Source organism: Hesperophylax consimilis, chromosome 23 (assembly GCF_061612785.1).
Source record: "Hesperophylax consimilis isolate HC1 chromosome 23, BYU_Hcon_1.0, whole genome shotgun sequence".
Lineage (NCBI taxonomy): Eukaryota > Metazoa > Arthropoda > Insecta > Trichoptera > Limnephilidae > Hesperophylax > Hesperophylax consimilis.
In genome coordinates, this window is record NC_142858.1 from 20585839 (window position 1) to 20607832 (window position 21994).

The following is a 21994-nucleotide window of genomic DNA, read 5'->3' on the forward strand; positions in this document are numbered from 1 at the left end:
CATGATAAGTAAATAGGTAATTGTTTTTATTTCATGAATGCTAATACATATTTGCATATTAATAATAAAACAGAATTAAATATCTGAAGTTGAATAAAACAAACATATATGAATTTATGTCATGACTTTTTCATGAATACTTTTTATTTATTTTTTTATGTATCGGCAGGTTGACATTTTTTAATAAAACTACATTATAAGTTTTTGTTTCTTATTCAGTCCCTGTCATTGTCCCGTCGTATGCCATCATAATAAGTTTTCCTGTCATGTGAGGTTAATAATAATTTAGGCCTGGCCTGTGACGCTAGGTGACATTAGATAGAGGGAAGAGTAGGATAATAGCGTAATTAGGATCTGTTTTCTAACGATCTTTGTAACAATGGGAGGAAGCGAGCCCCCGTGTAGACAGTGTGTGATATGTCGAGTGCTTCAACAGGTGTGGGTCAAGTACCCCTTCAGATTACTGACGCCTATAACTTAGAATATATTAATAACTGTTGGGAGGTTCCATGACCTCCCAACTACACTAATACTGCTGAGTAAATAAACATTTAACTTAAATTTTCAGTTAAGCTCTAAATACTAAAATGTTTGCATTTTAAGAAAAAAATGTGCTCCCAGTCTTGAAAGGCTTGGTGCACATTTCAAATCAACCCAATTGGAATACTGCAAGGCTTCAATTAACTGCAAATGGCGAACTTTCACTCTAATTTATAAATATATAGAATTCAACAAAAAAAATAATATTGTTACAGTAAAACCACATTGAACTTTCATCTTATCTTAGTTAAGTTATTCAATTTAGATTTGGCATTCAATTCCTGTCAGAAATTTACAAAAAAATGAACGTACAGGCAAATCATTTTAAAGAGCGCACATTCGAATATATTTGAGGACACCGATAGTGGCTCAAATTGGTTCAAAATAGTTTTGAACTCCCGCCAACAGTAGTCCTACAATACAGTACACCACTACACAAGCAAGAATCTCTTTAAAATGACTATACTGTACCTGAATTTGAAATAAATGGGTTTTACTGAATCTCTCTATCATAAAATAAACTGAAAATATAAGAAAACTTACATAATATAGAATATAAAGAAAAAGAAATAAATTTGGTGTATTTCACAACAACTAGCTTCATACTAATAATCACTTGTAGGATACCTAAAAACTAAATCGTAATAAATAAAAAGTTTTCAACAAGGTTTCAATAACGTTTTGGCGACAGAGGGATAGTTTTTCAACCTCACAAATAAAATAAGCCCTTTTTTAAACAAGAAAATAATTCCCGTAGGAAGAACATAATATATACCAGGGTGATCAATGAAATTATCTTTCTGGTGTATGCATTTAAAATAAACATTACTATTTCCAAATAATTAAATTATAATAAATAATTTGAAAAATGTCAAAAATGCTAACCACATTTTTACTTAAAATTTACTCCAATCATGGAAAAATTGAGAGAACTTGATATTTCGAAAACACATTCGTTTGGTTTGGGGAATTTGTAAGACAACTGTACCTTCACTTTTATCCCATTCATATAATAAAAAAATAAGAAATAATTTAAACTGATTATTACGATAGTGGCATGAATTATTTATTTTGGCTATTTTTAGGATTTTATTATGGATTAATTTTATTAATTGTTTTCGAAAAAAAAAATTAAAAATCAAAAATGTCACCGGAGTTCAAAATTTCATTTACATTTTTTACTCCAAATAATGTCAGGAATCAATGGTTAAAGTAAGTCCCTTAACACCCTGTACATGTGTATGCATAAATATATTTTTTTTAAACACACGCAGAAATGGAATTTATGGAAAAAATGAAAAGTAATAAAAAATAAAATAAAAATACTCATAAGGAAAATACCATTTCCAATTTTGTTACGAGTAAAACTGTTTCTAACAGTTTCAATTTTTATATATACGCAAATGTTTATGGAACAAACCAAGAGTAATTAAAACAAACAATACAAAACAAAGACATTAAAAAAAAACAATCATTTACAATTTTGCCATGGTCATGGCCATGGCGTCTGCTAAGTGACTGCTGAGTGCAAAAGGTTATATAAAAATTATATTGAATGAAAAAAGACTCATGGTAAAGACAAAGTGAGTCACTCCTGAAGATAACGTTGAAAAAATAAAATGCCTTGCAAAGAATTAAATAGACAATAAACAAATATTTCTCAAAAAAAAAATACTAAAAATACATTTGCTGTCAAATACGATTGAAATCGTTACATACTGTGAAAATTTAAAATGAATCAAAATACGTGTGTTTCGAACTCTCATCATATTTGATGACCATCAAATCGTTAATCAGCGCAATTTTTAATGTTCTTCACTAAGAGCTGAACCTCGGTCCATTTCAGCCTTTTAATAAATTGTGATCAGCTGACAAGCATAACAGTTTGACCATTATTCTTCACAGCTGATCAGAATTTTGTTCAAAAGCTGAAAAAGGTTGATAATCGGTGCTTAACAAGGACCATTAAAATGTCAAAAATTACAAACGGTGCTGAAATTTGACGAGAGTTTGAAAAAAACCAAACCCAAGAATTTTTATTTATTGTAATTTACAACATTGCAAAAGAATAGATATGAAGGAGACGAACAGAAACTTACAATAGTAAATATATTATTTTTAAACACCAAAGTGATTAGAAAATTGTTAAACATGAGTTTTAAAAGTAATTGAATACCGTAATTTGTTTAAATAATAATATTAATTAATACTAATAGAACACAAACAATATATGCACAGTAGCAATATTTGCGCATAGCATACAATTCGCTAGCTTAAAAAATAATAATAATTGGACTGGGTAATCCGGTCTTTGCGAATCAATAGTTCACCACAATTTTTTTTATTTTGGTTACAGGTCGAAAATATAAAATAAAACAATGTGTTGTACATATATTATGTCTAGACACTGTGAATCCGATCGGTGTGGGGCGCCTTCAGGGCCATGGATACCTTGCACAGGTTCTCCAGTAAGTAGGATAAGTCTTCTGATATATCAGTTATGGGACGGGTAATGACCACCATGTCTGGAAGAAGAATTAATTTTCAATAGTATAATATAGTATATGTGCGGCACATTCCATAGTGAAAGATACTCTTAGTATAGTCATTATGAAAGACCAACATACGGAATTGAAATGCTACTTGATATTGCCATAAAATATATCAGTCATACCTGGGTGGTTGGTCAGGAGGGCCTTACAATAGATGTGAAGTAGACTTGTGATGTCATCTTCTAAAATTTCTCCCTTTTCAAGGATGCGTTCACTATTCCTCTCTCGTATAAAGTTTAGTGCTGCATTCCACCTGCAATACACAACAGTTTAGAAAACAATGCCACATTAACTTGCTGTGAATTATAGATAGATGGTTTTTCATCCTTCGAACTTGGCAACAACTTAAACATTGTGCCTCTATGATCAGATGAGGATTTGGTTTGGTAGATGTAATGAGTAATAAGGTTGTATACGTGCCTCTGTTGGTTGAGCAGGAGCACCAGCATGGAGTCTTCGCAGGGGTGGGTGAGCGCCACGAGAGGAGGCTCGCTGCCCCAGAAGCCCTCGGCGCGCACGCAGTTGATGAGCGCTTCGCGCACTGACACCACGACTCCGCTGCCGTCTGCCGCCTAAACAAACAACAACTTATATATAGTACATGCATACAATTTATGTAAACTGTGATTTTTCTGAAAACTTAACAACATTAAATTCTCTCCAAATTCAAATAAAACAGAGTTACGCAATTTTAAACTGGTCTTACGACTTTACAAAGTTTTTACAATATTTTTATTTTTATACTTGAATTGGGTCAAGTCAAGAGCAGGCGCGGCTGGTGCCATAAATGTTTGGTGGTTCACCGAGCAATTCACAGTAAACGTAATACGCATAATTTATTTAAGTGTGATTATCTTATTTATTTATAATGAAGATCAATTCTTCGTTCCTACTGTTCTTTTTAATATAGTCCACATTTATTATTACATCATTCATAAAGAGCGAGGGTATTCAATTATATCTAAAAATAGCGATATCAGAATAATTGTATGTAATAAATAATATCACAATAATTAACACACAGTAAACATTTCACCAGAGAGAAACACGGCGGATTAGACCCAGCTGATGATCATAGCATTACAAATGAGAACGAATCTTTTCACCGACTTCTTCATTTGTAATACGGGTCAGTTAGTTATCGACATTCATCTTCTCTCCTTCATGTAATCCAAACCTTTTATTAACATCGTCGTTCCTATAGATACCCTTTCAATCCGTCTGTAACACGGCCAATCGGATCGGTAGCGATATAGTTCCCCCGGCTTATGAACCAAAGTAAGGTAATTCATTGTCCAATTTAGGTAAATATCGCATTTGAATGAATAATGTGCGTTGATCACTGTCAGTAGACTTACGAGTTGTGTGTCGAGAATGTAATGTGATTCCTGGTAGACTTGCGAGTGGAAACGTTTATATCTGTGAAGTACGTAATTTACTGAGCTAATGAAACATGAAGTTTCCATTAAGTGACAAAAAACACACAAAAAAATGGTTACTTTTTAAATCAGCACGGGTAAGCCACCCAGTGAGGCCAACATTACTGGATTGTACTATGAAATGTAAAATATTGTACCAAAATAAAAAAAAATAAAAACTGTAACACAAATAGCTAATAATAACAATGTCAAATATGTTCCCTATCCCAAAGGCTCTGTGACAAGATAATATCACACAAGACTCATGGTATGTACGTCGGTTCCTAGCTGGTATAACTGGTGCACGCGCACGGTGAGTAAAGCTTTTGGCCGCAATTATTATTATTCCCTACCAAATTCGTATATTTGGATAGGTAATTAATTGTAAATTTTTAAAGATTGTGCGCAATTTCATGCGATGAGCTACAAAATGTTGATCAATTTTTTGCGGTTCGGTGCATGAGTGAACGTTAGCGGGAGCCGTGCCTGGTCAAGAGATAGAATGCATAAACAGAAGAGTATGTATGAGACAATGTGCATGAATAAAGCAAGGATTTTATGCCAGATAAGTTATTTATTTAACCCATTGGCCTCAAACGACGCATTCCTGGCGTGTGTACGGCGATGTGTCTTAAAATCTAACGACGCTGTCCTGGCGGGTCTGATGTCTGTCGGCTTAAAAACGAAAAAGGGATACATTATTGACATCTGTGTTTAAAATTTTAAATGCCAATCGCTCTGTAGATAATTAAGCATTTATTTCGTAGTAATTGGCAGGACTCCGTTGGTACAATTATTTCCTGATATTTACGATTGAAATTTTGTTATATTTCAGCTTCATTGAATTTTTTCAAAATGGCGTGTGGTTCGGGAATTGACAAGCTTGTTCGTAAATCGCATGGTGGGCTGCTAACAAGAGCCTAAATGGCAAAAAATATATATTATGGAAATAAGTATGATTAATGTACAACTTTTCTAAATCCAATTTTAAAAAAAAAATGGTTTTTGAAAAAAAATAATTTTCATATCCTCGTTTAATCATATTAATTTTTTTTTTTTACAATGCATATGTTTTTTACATACCTTGTTTCAATGTACAAGTAAATTAAAAAAGATTGTTTCGTTTGCATGTTTAGTTTAGAAGTTAGGCAAGATTTAGTACACCACTGCACAAAAATTTTGGTACAAAATTAATTCGGATGTGAAGGACAATTTTTTAGCCAAACAATTCGGATGCCAATGGGTTAAAAGTCAGTGATCAGATCAGACCATTGCTAAATACACATTTTCTGCGAAAGACAACCAAAAAATAAATAAATAAAAAATACTATTTTAACAGTTGTCTTTTGGATGTCTCCAAAATGCATGGTGACCAGCTCAGTGACTGATATATCCTCTGGTCTCCACTTTATTGCGAAACATCTACTTGCACGTTGAGTATATTAAGTATATTGTTATATTCAGGAATAGCTATTTGTAATCCCTTGGTAATTCAGCTTTTTTGAAATGTCATTTGTAACAAATGAATGTAGTTGTTTCTGGCAATACCAGACAAAACATATTTTTATTACAGGGGTTATTAATGGAGTTTATTTTCATTATTAAACCTTTTTTATTTTTCGTAATTTTCATGTAAATTCCTGGAATAGGATTTTATATTTCAAACCTAGTAACTTTTCAGCAAAGTGTTCGGTGACAAAACTACCTTGAAAGCATGAGTGTGTAAGAGCTCTAGCCTTGTAAACATCACCAATGTTATTTTTATTGTTAATTATTTCTGTGCAAGAGAGAATAATCTTTCCCTGATCATTAGTTGAATGATTTGAAACTAAAACAGTGGATGCATTTTGATTTAATTTATCATTAGGAATTGATTTATTATTTTTATGCAGTAAAGAATTGTGGTTTTTTCCTTTACGTATCTTCACTTCTCTATACAACAACAATTCTTTCATTTGAGTAAGAACATGGTAATAAAAACTCCAACCTTTCTTCGTTTTGATTAAAATCATCACATAAAAGTTCAATTTGAAATTGGATTTCACCATAAAGCTTTATAAATAAAAATGTAAATACCTATTCATTTGTTCAAAATCTTAAGTCTCCGAAAGTTCTTCGCCGATTTCTATGACATTTTGACACACCGTTGCATTTGAATATGCGTGTGTTTTATAAACCTATATTGTGTAGATTTCACCCGTGACAGGTAAAAAAAGCTTTTTTTTAAAAACAGAGCCATCTGTTGGGCCTAAAAGCAACATGCATTATTTTTCTGCACAGACTGAGACACAGCAACTTGTAGCAGGGTATAGCTAGTATCCAATAACAATTCAATTTTATGTAATTGTAATTTTAATTCTGTCAAATTACAATCCAGATTTTTCTTAAAATCATTTAGCTGAGCATATAACTCGACCAGTTTATTTAATAACTTATTAATGGTTTCCATTATTAATAGCATTTTAAAACCTTTTACTTTGAAATTAAAATGACCACTCGTCAATCTGTAGTGAAATCAAAATAGAAAAGAGTCGTTGAGAGATGAATTATATATTACCAATTGCATAAATAAATCAAATTATTTGTTTTAATGTGAAAAACTTTCTGGTTAGGGACCGTCTTACTGAAATAATCTTTACAGATTTTTATGTATTTGCAAGGTTCAGATATTATTATTTCAGGTAGGTACTTACATAACAATATTATTTTAACAAATCATTTTATTTCATAACAAGTACCGTCTACCTACCATATCTATGATTATTATAGTGTAGGCATCTATGGTTTTACTTTTTTCAATCACCTCAAAGAAATTCTAATATATTTAATTACATACATATTGCAACGAATATTCTGTATTGTTGATGGCATTTAAATTTCTCTTGTGAGATTATTATCTGATGAATTTAATTTAATTTTAACAAAGCAGTTAAAGATTTTTGACTTCTCAATGGTTATTAATTATTATTATTGTTTAATAATATTGATAGCAACCAATGTCTCTTTATGTGAGTAGAATATTCAATTTAAAATCACTTGCAACCTTATTTTATTCCCAAAATATCAATTGTAAATCGTACGGATTACAATTGGTGTCTCTGTATTTTATGCGGTTAGAAATTCAATTCGTTCCCACATGTAACATTATTTTATTCTAAAAATTTAAAAAAGAACCATCGATGCTCTAAATTCTTTCTTTTTATAGTAGGTATCCATTGTAATCGTTCTCATTACAATCAATGTATATGTATTTTAAGTGAATAGAAATTTAATTCCATCCTACATGTCACATTAGGTTCTATTTTACAAATTCTTATGAATTTTCAAAAACTCTTTTCTGGCAATGTATAATACAACCTGTTTTTTTTATTACGCTGGTTCAAAATTATCGGTTATCCTGCTCGAAGGACCAAAAATTTAAATAATGGCACTCCTTGTGATGTTAATCACACTTCCTTTCCTTTTATTATTAATTAAAACACAATTATGTTGATGATGCTTAGTCACCAGCTGTTTATTTGAGTTTGAAGAGAGAAAATGCAGAAAACAAAAAAAACACCGATTACTATGGTAAAATAGGAATCTACTAAATTGACAAATAAAACAAAATGGTTGCTATGGTAAAATCAAAGTGACATCTGTTCACAACATTAAACAATTTTTAAAACTATTATTGGTCGGCAGATAAAAAAATGTGCAAAGGGAGGCGACTTCACCCATACACTTGAACGAAGGCTCAAGGTTTAAGCAGAGAAAATTCTTTTAAGCTTACTCTCTTTTCTGGTGATTTAATGTAATGAAACATTGGAAACACTTACGTTTTTGGCGATGGCCGAATTGTAGATAGCTAGGATCATCTTGCTGTTGGTCTCCAGTAGCAGCAAAAGCTGGAACACTAGCTTGTAGAGGCCCTTGCCAACCTCGTCGCACAGCACTGAGCCGCGTGCGCTCTCCACGCACTGCAATCACACACACCACGGTCAAACAAACAGACCCTCCGAGTCGCCAAGTAATAAGGAAGAACATTAACTTATATTGAGACTGAAATTAATGCAAGATGTTAGTTTATAATCTTTAAGTTGATTTAGGTAACTTGTGGACGAGTCCGTGTGCTTGAAGAAAGCTCAATTTTGCCTTACTCACAGTTAAGTTTTCAAATATCGAAAACCATTATTTTTTAAAAAGCCGTGTATGGGTCTTTTTAAGGTAAGGAGAGGAAATTCTGGGAAGGAAAAATGCCCGAGGATTGGGTAAGAATCTGGGGGCAAGTGTGCCCTGGACGTATGAATCCATACCTCCCATTACAGTACAATGTGTTGGGTTGAGAGAATCCGGCTGGAGAGGGCAAGGGATTCCCTCAACAGGCCTCCTATTCATTTGGAGGGCAGAAGCGTCCGTCGCCAAGACCTTGACATGCCAGAGATGTTGGTTATACAATGAATGCGGTACCCAAACCCGCTTTCCGAATTGTAAAATTGAACAGATAATCAATTTCAATGAGCTGTGTACGAATCAGTTTTATTTCAATCGGTATCATAGATCACACTTATACTTGGGATATCTGTTCAATGGATACAAACATTAAAATTGGATGGATGTGGCTAGCGTTACCTCGTGTGCATGGTCTTTTCTATCAAAGTAGGTCTCCAGGTGTTCATCCATCTCAAGGGCGGCGTAGCGCAATGAGTCGTGCAGCTTGGGGCACTCGAGCATCTTGGCACCGGCCCAGATGAGCGGCGGTTCCTCGGCGTTGAGCAGCTCTACCACGGCGCTGAGGGCACTACCCACGCCTGTCGACAGATAGCGACTGCCCTCCTCACATAGGAACACCGTCTTGCTGACCACTTCCTGCAACACAATCATATTTGTGAACGATCAGTGAATGAGTACAGTATTCTACAATTGTATTGTGTTCAAATTTACTTATAATCCTGAGTGGCGTAACGGCTGAGGTTCCCCAATAAACATAGCAACCATTAAGAGTATACTTTTAACATATTCAGAAGCTTCGCACCAATCACGGAAGTAGAAAAGTGACAGAAGACACGAGTATCGTTGCATTCATTAATATATTTTTTGCTAGTGATTTTTCTTAATTTACAAGTTTCATTAGAGGTTTATTAATATTTAAATATTCTCTATATAAAATAAGTTATTGAAAAGGTAGGTAAGGTAGGTATGAAAATAATATGGACGGGTTTTTTCACAGAATTTGAACAATTCATCAAATTTCAAAGTTACACATTATATTCCTCGGTCTGGATCACACCAGGTAAATAATTCAAAAATATCATTCATAAAATGGGTTCCCTTCACAGACATAGGAATTAATAGACGAGAAGATAATGGCGAGGGGTAAAATCAACTGTTGAAGAACGAAGGGGGTAAGGCTGATTCGTCAATAAATCAATCTGACAGTAAATAGGCATCTCGCATTATAATATTACCATTTAGTTCTTAAAAGTAAAATCTGCTTTTGAATGAATAGACATTTTTACATGGGAGCCCAAATTACTCGCCAAGTTATGAACTAATTTGCGAAGTCCAAATTCGGCAAAGTAAGGCAGCTTCTATTTTCAGAGTCGTAGTTAGTATCAGAGTATTTAGTTAAGAAACTTTTACAAATGTTTCATAATTTACTTACCCCAGTAAACAACGATGAGCACACTTGAGAATCGCTACTGTATCTTCCAGAATGCGACTATTACATATTGCTCAGTAAAATTTAACCTTCAGGCCAGTTCTCACAGTTCGTATTTTTAAAGATAGTGTAGCTTCCCACATTTGCAGATTCGACCCTACAATAAAACAATTCTTTGGCCTGGTATTTTTATAAAGATATTGTCTTGTTTGTGTATCATTTATGATTTAAGAATTAGTGACATTTTACTGCAAGCAGCGGCAGCTTTCAAATAGAGCTGTTCGCTTTCTATTTTATGATGACCCTAGTTAAACCATTATGCCTAAAAATATTTGCCAATACCTTTCCCACCCCTGTCCCATAGTAATAAAAACCCCAAATAAAGTTTCACCTCCCTTAAAATAATTCCTTTAAAATATTTGTATTGTTTAAATCACGTCTGTATCATTAAGAATAGTTAAGTGCATTTTATTTTATGTTAAGAATGTTGTTTGCCAACGAGCGGGTGGAACATCTTTATTTTGGTAAAATGTCCTTCAGAATTTAGTTTAAATACAGATACCTCCCAGAAAAAGGACAGTATTGCAGTGTTGCTATGACGGGTAGGTACAGACGTACCTACGCAGTCAGTCGTGAGATAATTACTAGGTTTGTGTAAACCTAGGGAAAACTGAAGAATAGAGGAAACTAGACCTTTATTTCTTTCAGTTTAAGTTTTAGCAGAGGAAAATAAGATCCTCTGCAATTATATTGTGAATTAATAAATTTATATGTCAAGAAGAAGAAGTGTTTTCCTGCATTCCATCTGACGGCGTGTTCTCGTACCACGATAGCAGAAACATATGGTTCTTCGAGCCGCATCGGGAACAGCAGCATCATGGAAGCGGGACAGCACTCAAAGACGTCATCTGTCTGCGGCAGCAAGGCGGGAACCAGCAGCAGCTGGATGGAGGCTCAAATAAAAGCTTCAGCAACCAGGGTGCACATCACGAGACAAAAGGCCCGCCTACTTACGGAGATGGCTGAAGCAAAGATGGCTGCAGCAATGTCAGTCTTGGAAGCAGAGGAGCAACATGCGGTGCTCGTTTTAGAAGCTGCATCAAGGACTTCGCAACGGACTCTCGAGGATAGAGTCAATGACTGGGTGGACCAGTCACATCACAGTTCATCATCAGAACTTGGAAATCACGATGAACAGCCTCTTCGAGATCAAATGGAGCAGCAACAGGAACTGCTCCATGATGGGCGGTTATCACTACAACCGCCCACAAGAACTGCACAGCAACAGCCCTTGGCAGGGCAGACTCTCCCGTCGCAAATGGAGCCTCGGGTAGAGCAGGCTCATCCGCTGCAATTAGAACAGCGGTTGGAGCAGCACAAGGGTGGGCGGTACGCATTACTCCCACCAAAAGGATCCTCAGACCAGCAGCCCTTGGCAGGGCAGACTCTCCCACCGCAATTGGAGCCTCGGACAGAGCAGGCTCTTCCGCTGCACTTGGGACAGCGGTTGGAGCAGCAGCGGCAGGGCGGGCGGTACGAGCTACTCCCACCCAGAGGAACATCGCATCAGCCGCCTTTGGTAGGGCAATATCTTCAGCTGCAGTCGACGCAGCATCAGCAGCCAAGCAGTAGCTGCTGGGAGCTGCCTACATCAGAGCAGCCATTCAACTTAGCAGAGCAACGCGACGGGCAACAGTGGCCAGAGTCGCAGGGCCGATTCCAGGGACCAACACCTGCTATAACTGAAGACCGTCTCGCGGAATCAATTGGTAAGGCAATGTCTTTATATAATACCAGGCCCAAAGTTAATGATCTTCCCACATTTAACGGCAATCCAATTGAATGGATTGCGTTCAAATTAATATTCCATCATACCACAGACTTCTTAAAAGTATCTGACAGCAAAAATTTATATACATTACAAAAAGCGTTAAAAGAAGAGGCGCGTGACGCGGTTTCTTCCCTTCTTATAATTTTTGGAGCAAAATCATCACCTTGTTCGGCGCAATTGGTAACAAATAAAAACGCGGATCAATTTTTATCTCAGTATCCCCAGGCCGTCGATGTAATAAAAACAAAACTTTACATGGACGACTATTTAGATAGTGTAAATTCATTAGAAAGTGCGAAGAAATTAATACAAGATATTACATACATACATGCTCAAGGCGGGTTTAAGGGTGGGGGTGAATGCGAAATTACCTACTACAACCATTTAGTCAGTCAGTAAGATATACATTTTTACGGAATTTCTAGTTTTAAGACATTACCTACTACACAATTTTTAGTCATAAGATTTACATTTTTTACGGAATTTCTAGTTTTAAGACATTACCTACTACACAATTTTTAGTCATAAGAGTTACATTTTTTACGGAATTTCTAGTTTTAAGACATTACCTAATACACAATTTTTAGTCATAAGATTTACATATTCCACGGAATTTCTAGTTTTAAAAGCAGCATAAATATTTGTATTTTAGACATTTTAATAAATTTAACTGGTAATTTTCGTAGACATGCAGTAGGTACCTAATAAAGATAACAGTCGCATTCTTAGCCTATTTTGTGAAGTACTTCACGGGAGGAGGTATGTATCTTCCAGAATGCGACTATTACATATTGCTCAGTAAAATTTAACCTTCAGGCCAGTTCTCACAGTTCGTATTTTTAAAGATAGTGTAGCTTCCCACATTTGCAGATTCGACCCTACAATAAAACAATTCTTTGGCCTGGTATTTTTATAAAGATATTGTCTTGTTTGTGTATCATTTATGATTTAAGAATTAGTGACATTTTACTGCAAGCAGCGGCAGCTTTCAAATAGAGCTGTTCGCTTTCTATTTTATGATGACCCTAGTTAAACCATTATGCCTAAAAATATTTGCCAATACCTTTCCCACCCCTGTCCCATAGTAATAAAAACCCCAAATAAAGTTTCACCTCCCTTAAAATAATTCCTTTAAAATATTTGTATTGTTTAAGTCACGTTTGTATCATTAAGAATAGTTAAGTGCATTTTATTTTATGTTTAAGAATGTTGTTTTCCGACGAGCGGGTGGAACAACTTTATTTTTGTAATATGTCCTTCAAGAATTTAGCTTAAATACAGATACCTCCCAGAAAAAGAGACAGTATTAGAGTGTTGCTATAACTGGTAGGTACAGACGTACCTAGGCAGGAGCTAGTATTGATATAACTGGTAGGTACATGCGTACCTAGGCAGTCAGTCGTGAGATAATTACTAGGTTTATGTAAACCTAGGGAAAACTGAAGAATAGAGGAAACTAGACCTTTATTTCTTTCAGTTTAAGTTTTAGCAGAGGAAAATAAGATCCTCTGCAAATATATTGTGAATTAATAAATTTATATGTCAACAAGAAGAAGTGTTTTCCTGCATTCCACCTGACGGCGTGTTCTCGTACCACGATAGCAGAAACAGCTACATTGTGATGTGATAGTATATGTTTCTAAAACTGATCCATATAATACGGTGTGAATAAGCTTAAAATAAAGTAAAATAATGCTTACTTATGGAATGTAATACGACAATTGGGTTTATTCTCTTTTTCACATCTATTTTTACAAGTTTTCATATCACAAGTCAACATTTTGCAGTGTTATTTCGTAAAATGAACCGATGATGCCTCGACCATAGTTCGCACAAGAATGATGACGTCACGTTTTCAAATTTCACTTGAGGCCATACGCGAGCACAGCCGGCTCCAATGGAACCGGTATGGGGAGTGGGGATAATACGCTTTTAATCACTTAGGGCAGGTCTACTAATATTCATATGTCTATGGTTCCCTTATAACATTGGTACAGTAGAACCTCGTTAATTCAAAATCCATGGGACATCAAAAATCAAATTTCGAATTAACGAATTCCCACGTAATTCGAAATTTTATGAAAAAAAAATAAAAAAATACCTACGCCGAAAATTGATTTTCTCGGCCACCTCTTCAAATCCGGGTGGTATTTTAGGAGTAAATTCGTATTAATACCAATTATTTCTTTATTTTCGCGGCCGATTACAGTAGCGGCCGGCCCGTTAAATTCAGATATTCGCAATAAATTCGTAACAATGCTATATATTTACACGTAAATCAAGATTTCGCGGCCGATTTCGGTCGCGGCCTACCTTTTAAATTGAGATATTTGTAAAAATACTATATATTTCCGCGTAAATTGCGAATTCGCGGCCTTCCCTTTAAATTCAGATATTTGATGTAAATTCGTAAAAATACGGTATATTTCCGCGTAAATCGAATTTTCTCGGCAGATATTCGCTGCGGCCGGCCTTTTTATTCAGATATTTGAAGTATATTCATAAAAATATGTCATATTTCCGAGTAAATTGAAATTTGGCGTTTGAATTCTGTCGCAGCCGACCCTTTGAATTCAGATATTTGGTGTAAATTCATAAAACTACCACATATTTCGGCGTAAAACAATTTTTTTCGGACCTTAATGAATTATCGGGGTTCGAATTATCGGGGTTCGAATTAACGGGGTTCTACTGTATTATAAAAAGTACATTGAAAACGTAACGTGAAGGAGAATTTTATTAACTAAATAACTTACAGTGTCGTTTATATTGATAATTTGCACACAAGTCACTTACATAAGCGACTTACAAGAAAAAAAATTAAGTGTGTAAAGCCAGCCTTAGACTTAGGCTGCGTTTGCAATTCAAACACCCAACAAACAGCAACGATTGCTTTGGTCTACTCGGTGACTGAATATTGTGCTCGAATATGGGTTAGGCATGCACTCACACAAAAGATCAAAGTGCTTCTATGCGAATTAATAATCGTTGTGTCGGGCATACTGGATATACAGACACATCACAAAACAAAACTTGAGCCCAAGGAGCGGGAACTAGCTCGTCCTCGGCCCAGGTCCCCGATAAATTATAATATCTGACTTTTGTCATAGCATCTTTATTGTAACATTTCTCCTTGTATTAACTTCATGTAACTTAACTTCATGACTTGGTCCGTTAGTAAATAAATAATTATACAAAACTGCCTTGCGGGAACTAGCTCCCGCTCTGCCCAGGTTCCCGATAAACACTATAATTGTACTGTATTATTTAAAACTGTAATGGGCTCTTTGATAATAAATAAAACGTCGGAGTGTGGCTGGAGGGAAGCAGACAGAGAGGTTGCATAGAGAATGCGAACGGCCGTACGCCATCATCGCGTTCTGCTCGTGCGCAATTCTGACAATCGCCCTTAAAATGGGCACAAAGCCCTTATAAAGGGAGATTCACCACCAAACATGGTCAGCTCTACAACTCTCTCTGCTCTGCCCTCCACCTCGCTCTGACTTCTGCCCCTGTTCGCCTTCTTTCTCTTCTGAACCTCGCCTTATCTTGGACCACGGACTTCTCTACCTCTTTAGACCAGACCCGGAAACAGAGACTGCACATTCTCCTTCACACGCCACTGAAGGAGCGACATCTTCCGCCTCTGCGAATCGGGACCTCTGGTCCTTTACAGTCTTGTATATCTCACCCCATCTATTACAATCGTCATTGGACGATCTTCTCGAATATCGCATCGCGCACAATAAAATCAGAGACAGGAAACGCCGTGAGTAGTAACTTTCAGTTTCAATTAAATATATTATCGAATACAGATAAAGGAAAGGTAAATTACCTTGAGCAGCGTGTTGAGGCGGTGCACCAGCAGCATGGGCTGTATGTTGGGCGAGCAGCGCAGTAGACCGGTGACGGACTGGCGCCACACGTCCTCATTTGGGTTGCGAAATATGGTGGACAGCGGCCGCCCCACTAGGCCTGGCGACACGGCGTTGCACGGTGTGACGTCACCGCCGCTGGAGCCGCTAGACATCGAGTGCGTGCGCGTGCGGGGTGTAAGGATGCCGAGCGGCGTACAGCTGGACTCCTGCAGGTACTTCTCGTACAGGTGAGACTCGGAGCCGACCTCCTCATCTGAGGACTCCTCACCGCCCACATGCTGAAAAAAATATTATCATTACAATATTACCACAATGTGGTAAATGGTAAATCTAATTACATCTTTATTTGCTTAGATGTTATGGCGAAAGTTAAATAAAAGTACAAACTTTAGAATATCATTTTAAAATGTATTTAACCAAAAGTGTTCCACACTCCTACTGCAAAAATTGGGGGGGCGGGGGAATAAGTCATCAGCAAAAACGTTTTAATTTTTTTTTTCCATTAGATGACAAATAATTTATTTTTATTTTTTTGCAGTTGAAAAAATGTTTGTATAAACGTAACTCCATAATAATTACTATTTCTCCGTGCTCCGTCAGCTATTTACTGCAATTGCAAGTTACAATTAGAACTGCTTTGTTTAAAAGACTTTATGTGGATTTTTTTTCTTAGATTTTCATGAATAATCACCCTCCAAAGTCTCGCAGTACGAACATGAAACACTGTATATATTTTATATAACCATAAAGACGTTAGTTAAAATTATTCCCAATGTTTAGTAATATGCTGAACATTACGCATAAATCCCTTCGCTTTTATTTCTTTCTCATCTTCATAAATTGATATATTGTACCAACTAACCATTTAAAAAATATATATTATATAATAGATTGTTAATCCAATTACCGTACAATTTTCTGATTCTGACACTCTGGGAAGATAATTATACAAAAAAGTCTTAAGGCTATGTAGAGAAAAATGATATACTATTGTTTCTGAAATTTCATTCAACAGCGTAATTCCTTGTGTTATGCTATGTTGTGCTAGTACATCTGTTCTGTCGCGTGGTATCTTGAACAAGTCATGGCACCGACTAAGGCTGAAGTTTTCGGGTATGTATAAGCGATAGCATTCCAAGAGGAAAGGGCTATCAATGGAGTTATTAATTATATTACAACTAAGTATTGCAAGATTAGCATAACATCTAGTTTCTAGGCTTCTGGGAGCGTGTATAGGTCATTGATACGCAATAATAATGATGTTTACATTTGGCCTAATTCTGCATAGTTTTTCTTTAATCAAATGTATTTTAATATTAAAACAACTCTTGGAGAGTCTTGGTCACATCTGGGAGCCGCCTCCACTCCTGTTGCTGTGCTTCAAGATCATTGTGCCTAAAGCTGGTGGTGTTTAGGCACAATACCATTCATCCACCTAAACATAAGTACAGGGTTAAAGAAGCACCTCTTTGGCGGACAGCTTCCACCCCTGCAATGGGTATACAATAAATAAGTACCTTAGACTTGGGTGTCAAAAGCTGTGCGGGGGGGAGCTGCGGGGGAGGTGGGTGGGTGGGCGTGGTGGCACCGCCCGGGCCCTCGGCCTCGCCGGTGCCTTCGCCCACGCTGCCTAGCGGCTGGCGACGCACACCCCAGTTGAAGTTGTCTGAGCCCTCGCCCTGTAACATATATATATTACATTAAGTACATTTTTTTATTATTATCTAATTTTTTTTTAACATTTTATTACAATGACGTATTGCCCATCTCACTAGGTGTGTAACGCCTGTGTTGAGATGGCAATTTAGAGTGGTTGTTCTAGGTTTTTGTTTACACAATATGTATTATGAAAATGCCAGATAAAATAAAATCAGTATTTTATTGAAGTTAATAAAATTCCAGTTTGACCAAAATGCATAGATACATATATATACACAGTAGGCACAATTTTTTAATCAGTATAAAAGAATTCAATAGCTTAATAGCATTGTATTTAAAACTTTTTTGTCCATTGTAGGTTTGACAAACTGGGATGTTTTACTGGGACTGAAAGATTTTACATGTAACTGTCTCAAGCAAAGATATTAGACGAACGAGATATGCTATGTTGGCCGCCGGACCGTAGGCGAAGTACTACCTAATTAGGGTACTTTGAATACTATCGGGACGTGTACGCACAGAAATCTGTTCTATGTATTAGTGCGGATACCTTAGCGTAAGCGAAGGTGTGCAGTAGTATTGGTGAACAAAACCGGCGACACTGGGCAAAACAATTCCACACAATATGAACTGCTCATAGCACATCTCGTTCTTCTAATATCTTTGGTCTCAAGGCTCTAGTGCTTATTCGTTCTTCATACATATGAATATTTTACATTTTTATAATATTTGTTTACTACCAAAGTTCTTTGTGTATAATGCAGCAGTAGGGTCATCTTCTCATCATGGTTTTGTGTCACTATTGTTAACTATGACAATAATTCAGTGACGTGCATATACTTTTTAATCAGGGAAGGCAGTAGGAAAAACGGCAATATAAAAACCTTCTACAGATGTGGTAAGTTGTTGCTAAGAATGGTTAAGCTACTGGCTTCAGCCGACGTTGGTTAGCAAACCTACTAATAACCGATTCATTTATGCAATTTGCCAAATTTCCATATTTTTATGAACACACAATCAGTAAAGTTGTACTAATTATTAGGGGTACCAACAGATAGTACTGATGCTACATTTGTGATTTGTAGCGAAAGGCACGGCCTTTTTCGACACTAACACAAACAAGCCGTCGTATACTGAACATCGTACATACATTATAATTTAATGAGCAGGCATTCTGCTAATGCGCTCATATCTGATTTCACAATAAGTTTAAACAGTAATTGAGTTATTTTAAAATTTAAAAAATAAGAATCCAATAGAGCTTTCAAATGTACACTTTTTGTGTGAAAAGAAGACAACATTATGCCCTCTACGTGCAAATTGTATCTAATAAATAATAAACAGTGTTAATCTCAAGTGACCTCCCGGGTAAGTAATGTCATATATATTAACTGGGTGTAAAATTTAAATAAATAATAATAGATGTACATTGGGATGGTCCGATGCTCCGTAGGGAACCCGCTTGCACACCACGGGCATAAACTGTGCACCCTAAAGTTTAAGTTTAGACTTACGGAATTCAGTAATTTGTTTGTGTGAAAGCACTATGAAACAATACATTCTAATGCAGCATCACATTCAGTGGTCAAACGCATTGTACATACAGTTTTATATTAATGATCGACGAACTGTGGATGCAATCTGTTAGCGATAAGTTGTTATGATGCTCTGTATAGTCTATAGTTAGTAATAAGATAGAGCACTGTAAAAATGTATTATATATGGCGCACATCGCCGTTGAGGTCATTTTTCACAAAAACGGCTACAGATAGGTGATTCTTCCCCAGTAAATACTAGGAAAAGGAAATAATGATGATTGTAAATATGATTACCTCGATGCTCTCGCTCTCATACTCCAGGAAGTCAAAATCCTTAAACACCCCGAAGTGGTCCTGCGGCGCGTCGTGACTGCGAGAGCCGCCGCTGAAGTCGCCGTGTGCGCCCGACACCTCCTCCAGGCTGGACGCCATGGAGGACTCGCGCTCCAACAGCTCCGAGCTTTGACTAAATATCACCTGCAAACAACATTATTACACAATTTTACAAAGTCCTTAAGTGAATATTGCGATGAAGTCTATGAAGTATCTGAAAACACATAATAAAAAGCAGTAATAATATAAATAAACAAGTTCTGCTTTTGTTACATGTGGCTGGAATAGTAAACACCAGTAAATATTTCAACAAACGGTGCAGATATTCAATAAATCTGGAATTGCGAGGTGAGTCGTGATCCCTATTCTTGGTATTAAAATTTGTCGGATCGACACAACATAATGCGTGGGATGGAAGCGTCTTCTCAGTGGATGAATTGGAAATAAATTGTGTAAATGTACAAGTAAACATATTGTTTACTGATGGTTATAACATATCGTGCTGATTGATATTAATTATTATACTTCTTATTTAACTACATATTGTCGATTCTTCTAAAAATGGTAGTTTTTATTTATTTATTTTACAGTTAAATCCGATTATAATCTAAACAACATGTCATTACATAACATAGACTGTGCATAAATATTATGTAGTCTACGTGAGAAAGTCTGGATAGTACCCATGGATGTTTCCAACAACATTTTTCTCGGGAATGCTGGGTATCTGCAGCCTTTATTCTAGGTGGGATGTAACATTACTGATGATAACTTATAAACTTCTGAACGTTTTATAACTTTGTTATCAATACCAGACAGGACTGATCAGACCAGGCTGGTTGGCTGAATTAATTAGATTCTATGTCCCAGATAATTATACACAAGGCCGCCAACTTCAACTTATCCAATGCTGATGCTCCCGGAAGACTTACTAGGTTAATTAAGTGCCTTGTAAGAAATGTGGATATTTTCCACATGTTCTTTTAGCACGAAATATCTGTTAACTTTTAACTATATGTACCTACATGAAACCTTAATAATATTTGAACTATATTTTTTTTTACTCATTTTTAACAATGTATAGGATCTAACAGCTTTTGCAAAATAAAATAAAATAATAAGATTTATAATATATTCTAGTTTTTCGTAAGCACCCCCTAGAAGAATCTGTGTGCTTACATAGTAATGTTGTGAATAAATAATGATATTATTATGTTAAAGAATATTATAAAATATTGTAAGACAAAAAATATGTATAATAATTATATTTAATATAAAATCTCATTGTGTTACGTTTGATTTTTTGGTGTCATTAATTGGGCTGACAGATTACGCTGTATGCATCATGGCTTGGCCTATTTCAGAATATCGCTCGCCGTTTCATCATATCGCTCGCCATTTCATATATCGCTCGCCATTTCAGCATATCGCTCGCCATTTCAGCATATCGCTCGCCATTTCATATATCGCTCGCCATTTCAGCATATCGGCTAGCGATTTGCTGGAATAGGTCAAGCCACGAGAATATAGCGTGGTCTGTCACAGGCTTAAACATCCCAATAATGTATATTTTGAGTGTTCCATGGCAACTCAGGACAGTGGCAATTCAACACACTTTTGAAAAGTCATGAAAAAACAGTATTATAAATCTAACCTAACATATTAAACAAGGTTTTTTCATTACTCTGAAAGAGTGTGTTGAATTGCCACTGTCCTGGCTTGCCCTGTAATCACTTTGAGTAATCAAATTACTGTAGGTACTTTCTCTACATCTATGATTAATTGTATATTAGATAGTGACTTATACTTAAAGAGAAGGACTAATCACCAAAAGAAACCTGTACAGCCAAAATATTTGCACGGAGGTAAAACTAACTGCCCTGATGACGTATACTGTAATGCTTTACGAAACGTTGGCTAAAGATGGAGGAAGCGCAACAAGACATAACACCCCAAAATAAATCACTATGATTATTTTAGCCGTGAAAATTTCAAATCATATCTTAAAACTAACTATTTAATTCAGTGGTAATTAATACCTAGAATGTTTGTAGAATATCGAAAAAAACACACACACCTAAGAAATGATGTAAGTAGATATGTAGTGGAAGTTACAACAATGTTGCTTTCTTGTGACGATAGATTAAAAATAAAACTCGGTTTTCATTACTGAAAACAAAAAGTCTGTCAACTTTTTAAGCGGTAAACTAATGTTAATTTTCAAGTAAATTCCGTAGCTGATTAAAGATGGAAGCCTATTGAATGAATAATATTTAATGTAAATTTTACTTTGTGCAGATGAGACCAAACAAAAACACTTAACACATCAGAAAACTTAGCAACTAGAGTGACCGTATTGTGAGGGGAAAGTTACAAACATATATCTTTTAAACACTGATCTTAGATTATATAAAAAAGAATAATAGAATCGGCACAAACAAAAACATACAAATTATCTAAATCATCTATTCAAAGACAAATTAAAAACATAATAATGAGGGGTATTTTTGCAAAACTTATTCCACCGGAACTTTTTAATGAAAAACTGATAAAAGTGTCAAATATCTGATTTTATATCTGTGTTTTTTCTTAAGGTTAAACGCA

General features: G+C 35.7%; 1 protein-coding gene across 1 annotated transcript in view; it reads right to left on the reverse strand.

Moving 5' to 3' along the window:
* Positions 1-109: 109 nt before the first annotated feature.
* fry (microtubule binding protein furry) overlaps positions 110-21994 on the reverse strand; it is a 94247-nt gene continuing 72362 nt past the window's right edge. The window contains exons 42-49 of the mRNA XM_089645876.1: positions 19352-19534; positions 17378-17539; positions 15818-16138; positions 9122-9358; positions 8329-8469; positions 3513-3664; positions 3215-3345; positions 110-3065 (exon numbers count right to left, since the gene is read on the reverse strand). Coding sequence (XP_089502002.1) covers positions 2941-3065; positions 3215-3345; positions 3513-3664; positions 8329-8469; positions 9122-9358; positions 15818-16138; positions 17378-17539; positions 19352-19534 — 1452 coding nt within the window. The 3' untranslated portion in view covers positions 110-2940. The remainder of the gene's footprint in view (positions 3066-3214; positions 3346-3512; positions 3665-8328; positions 8470-9121; positions 9359-15817; positions 16139-17377; positions 17540-19351; positions 19535-21994) is intronic.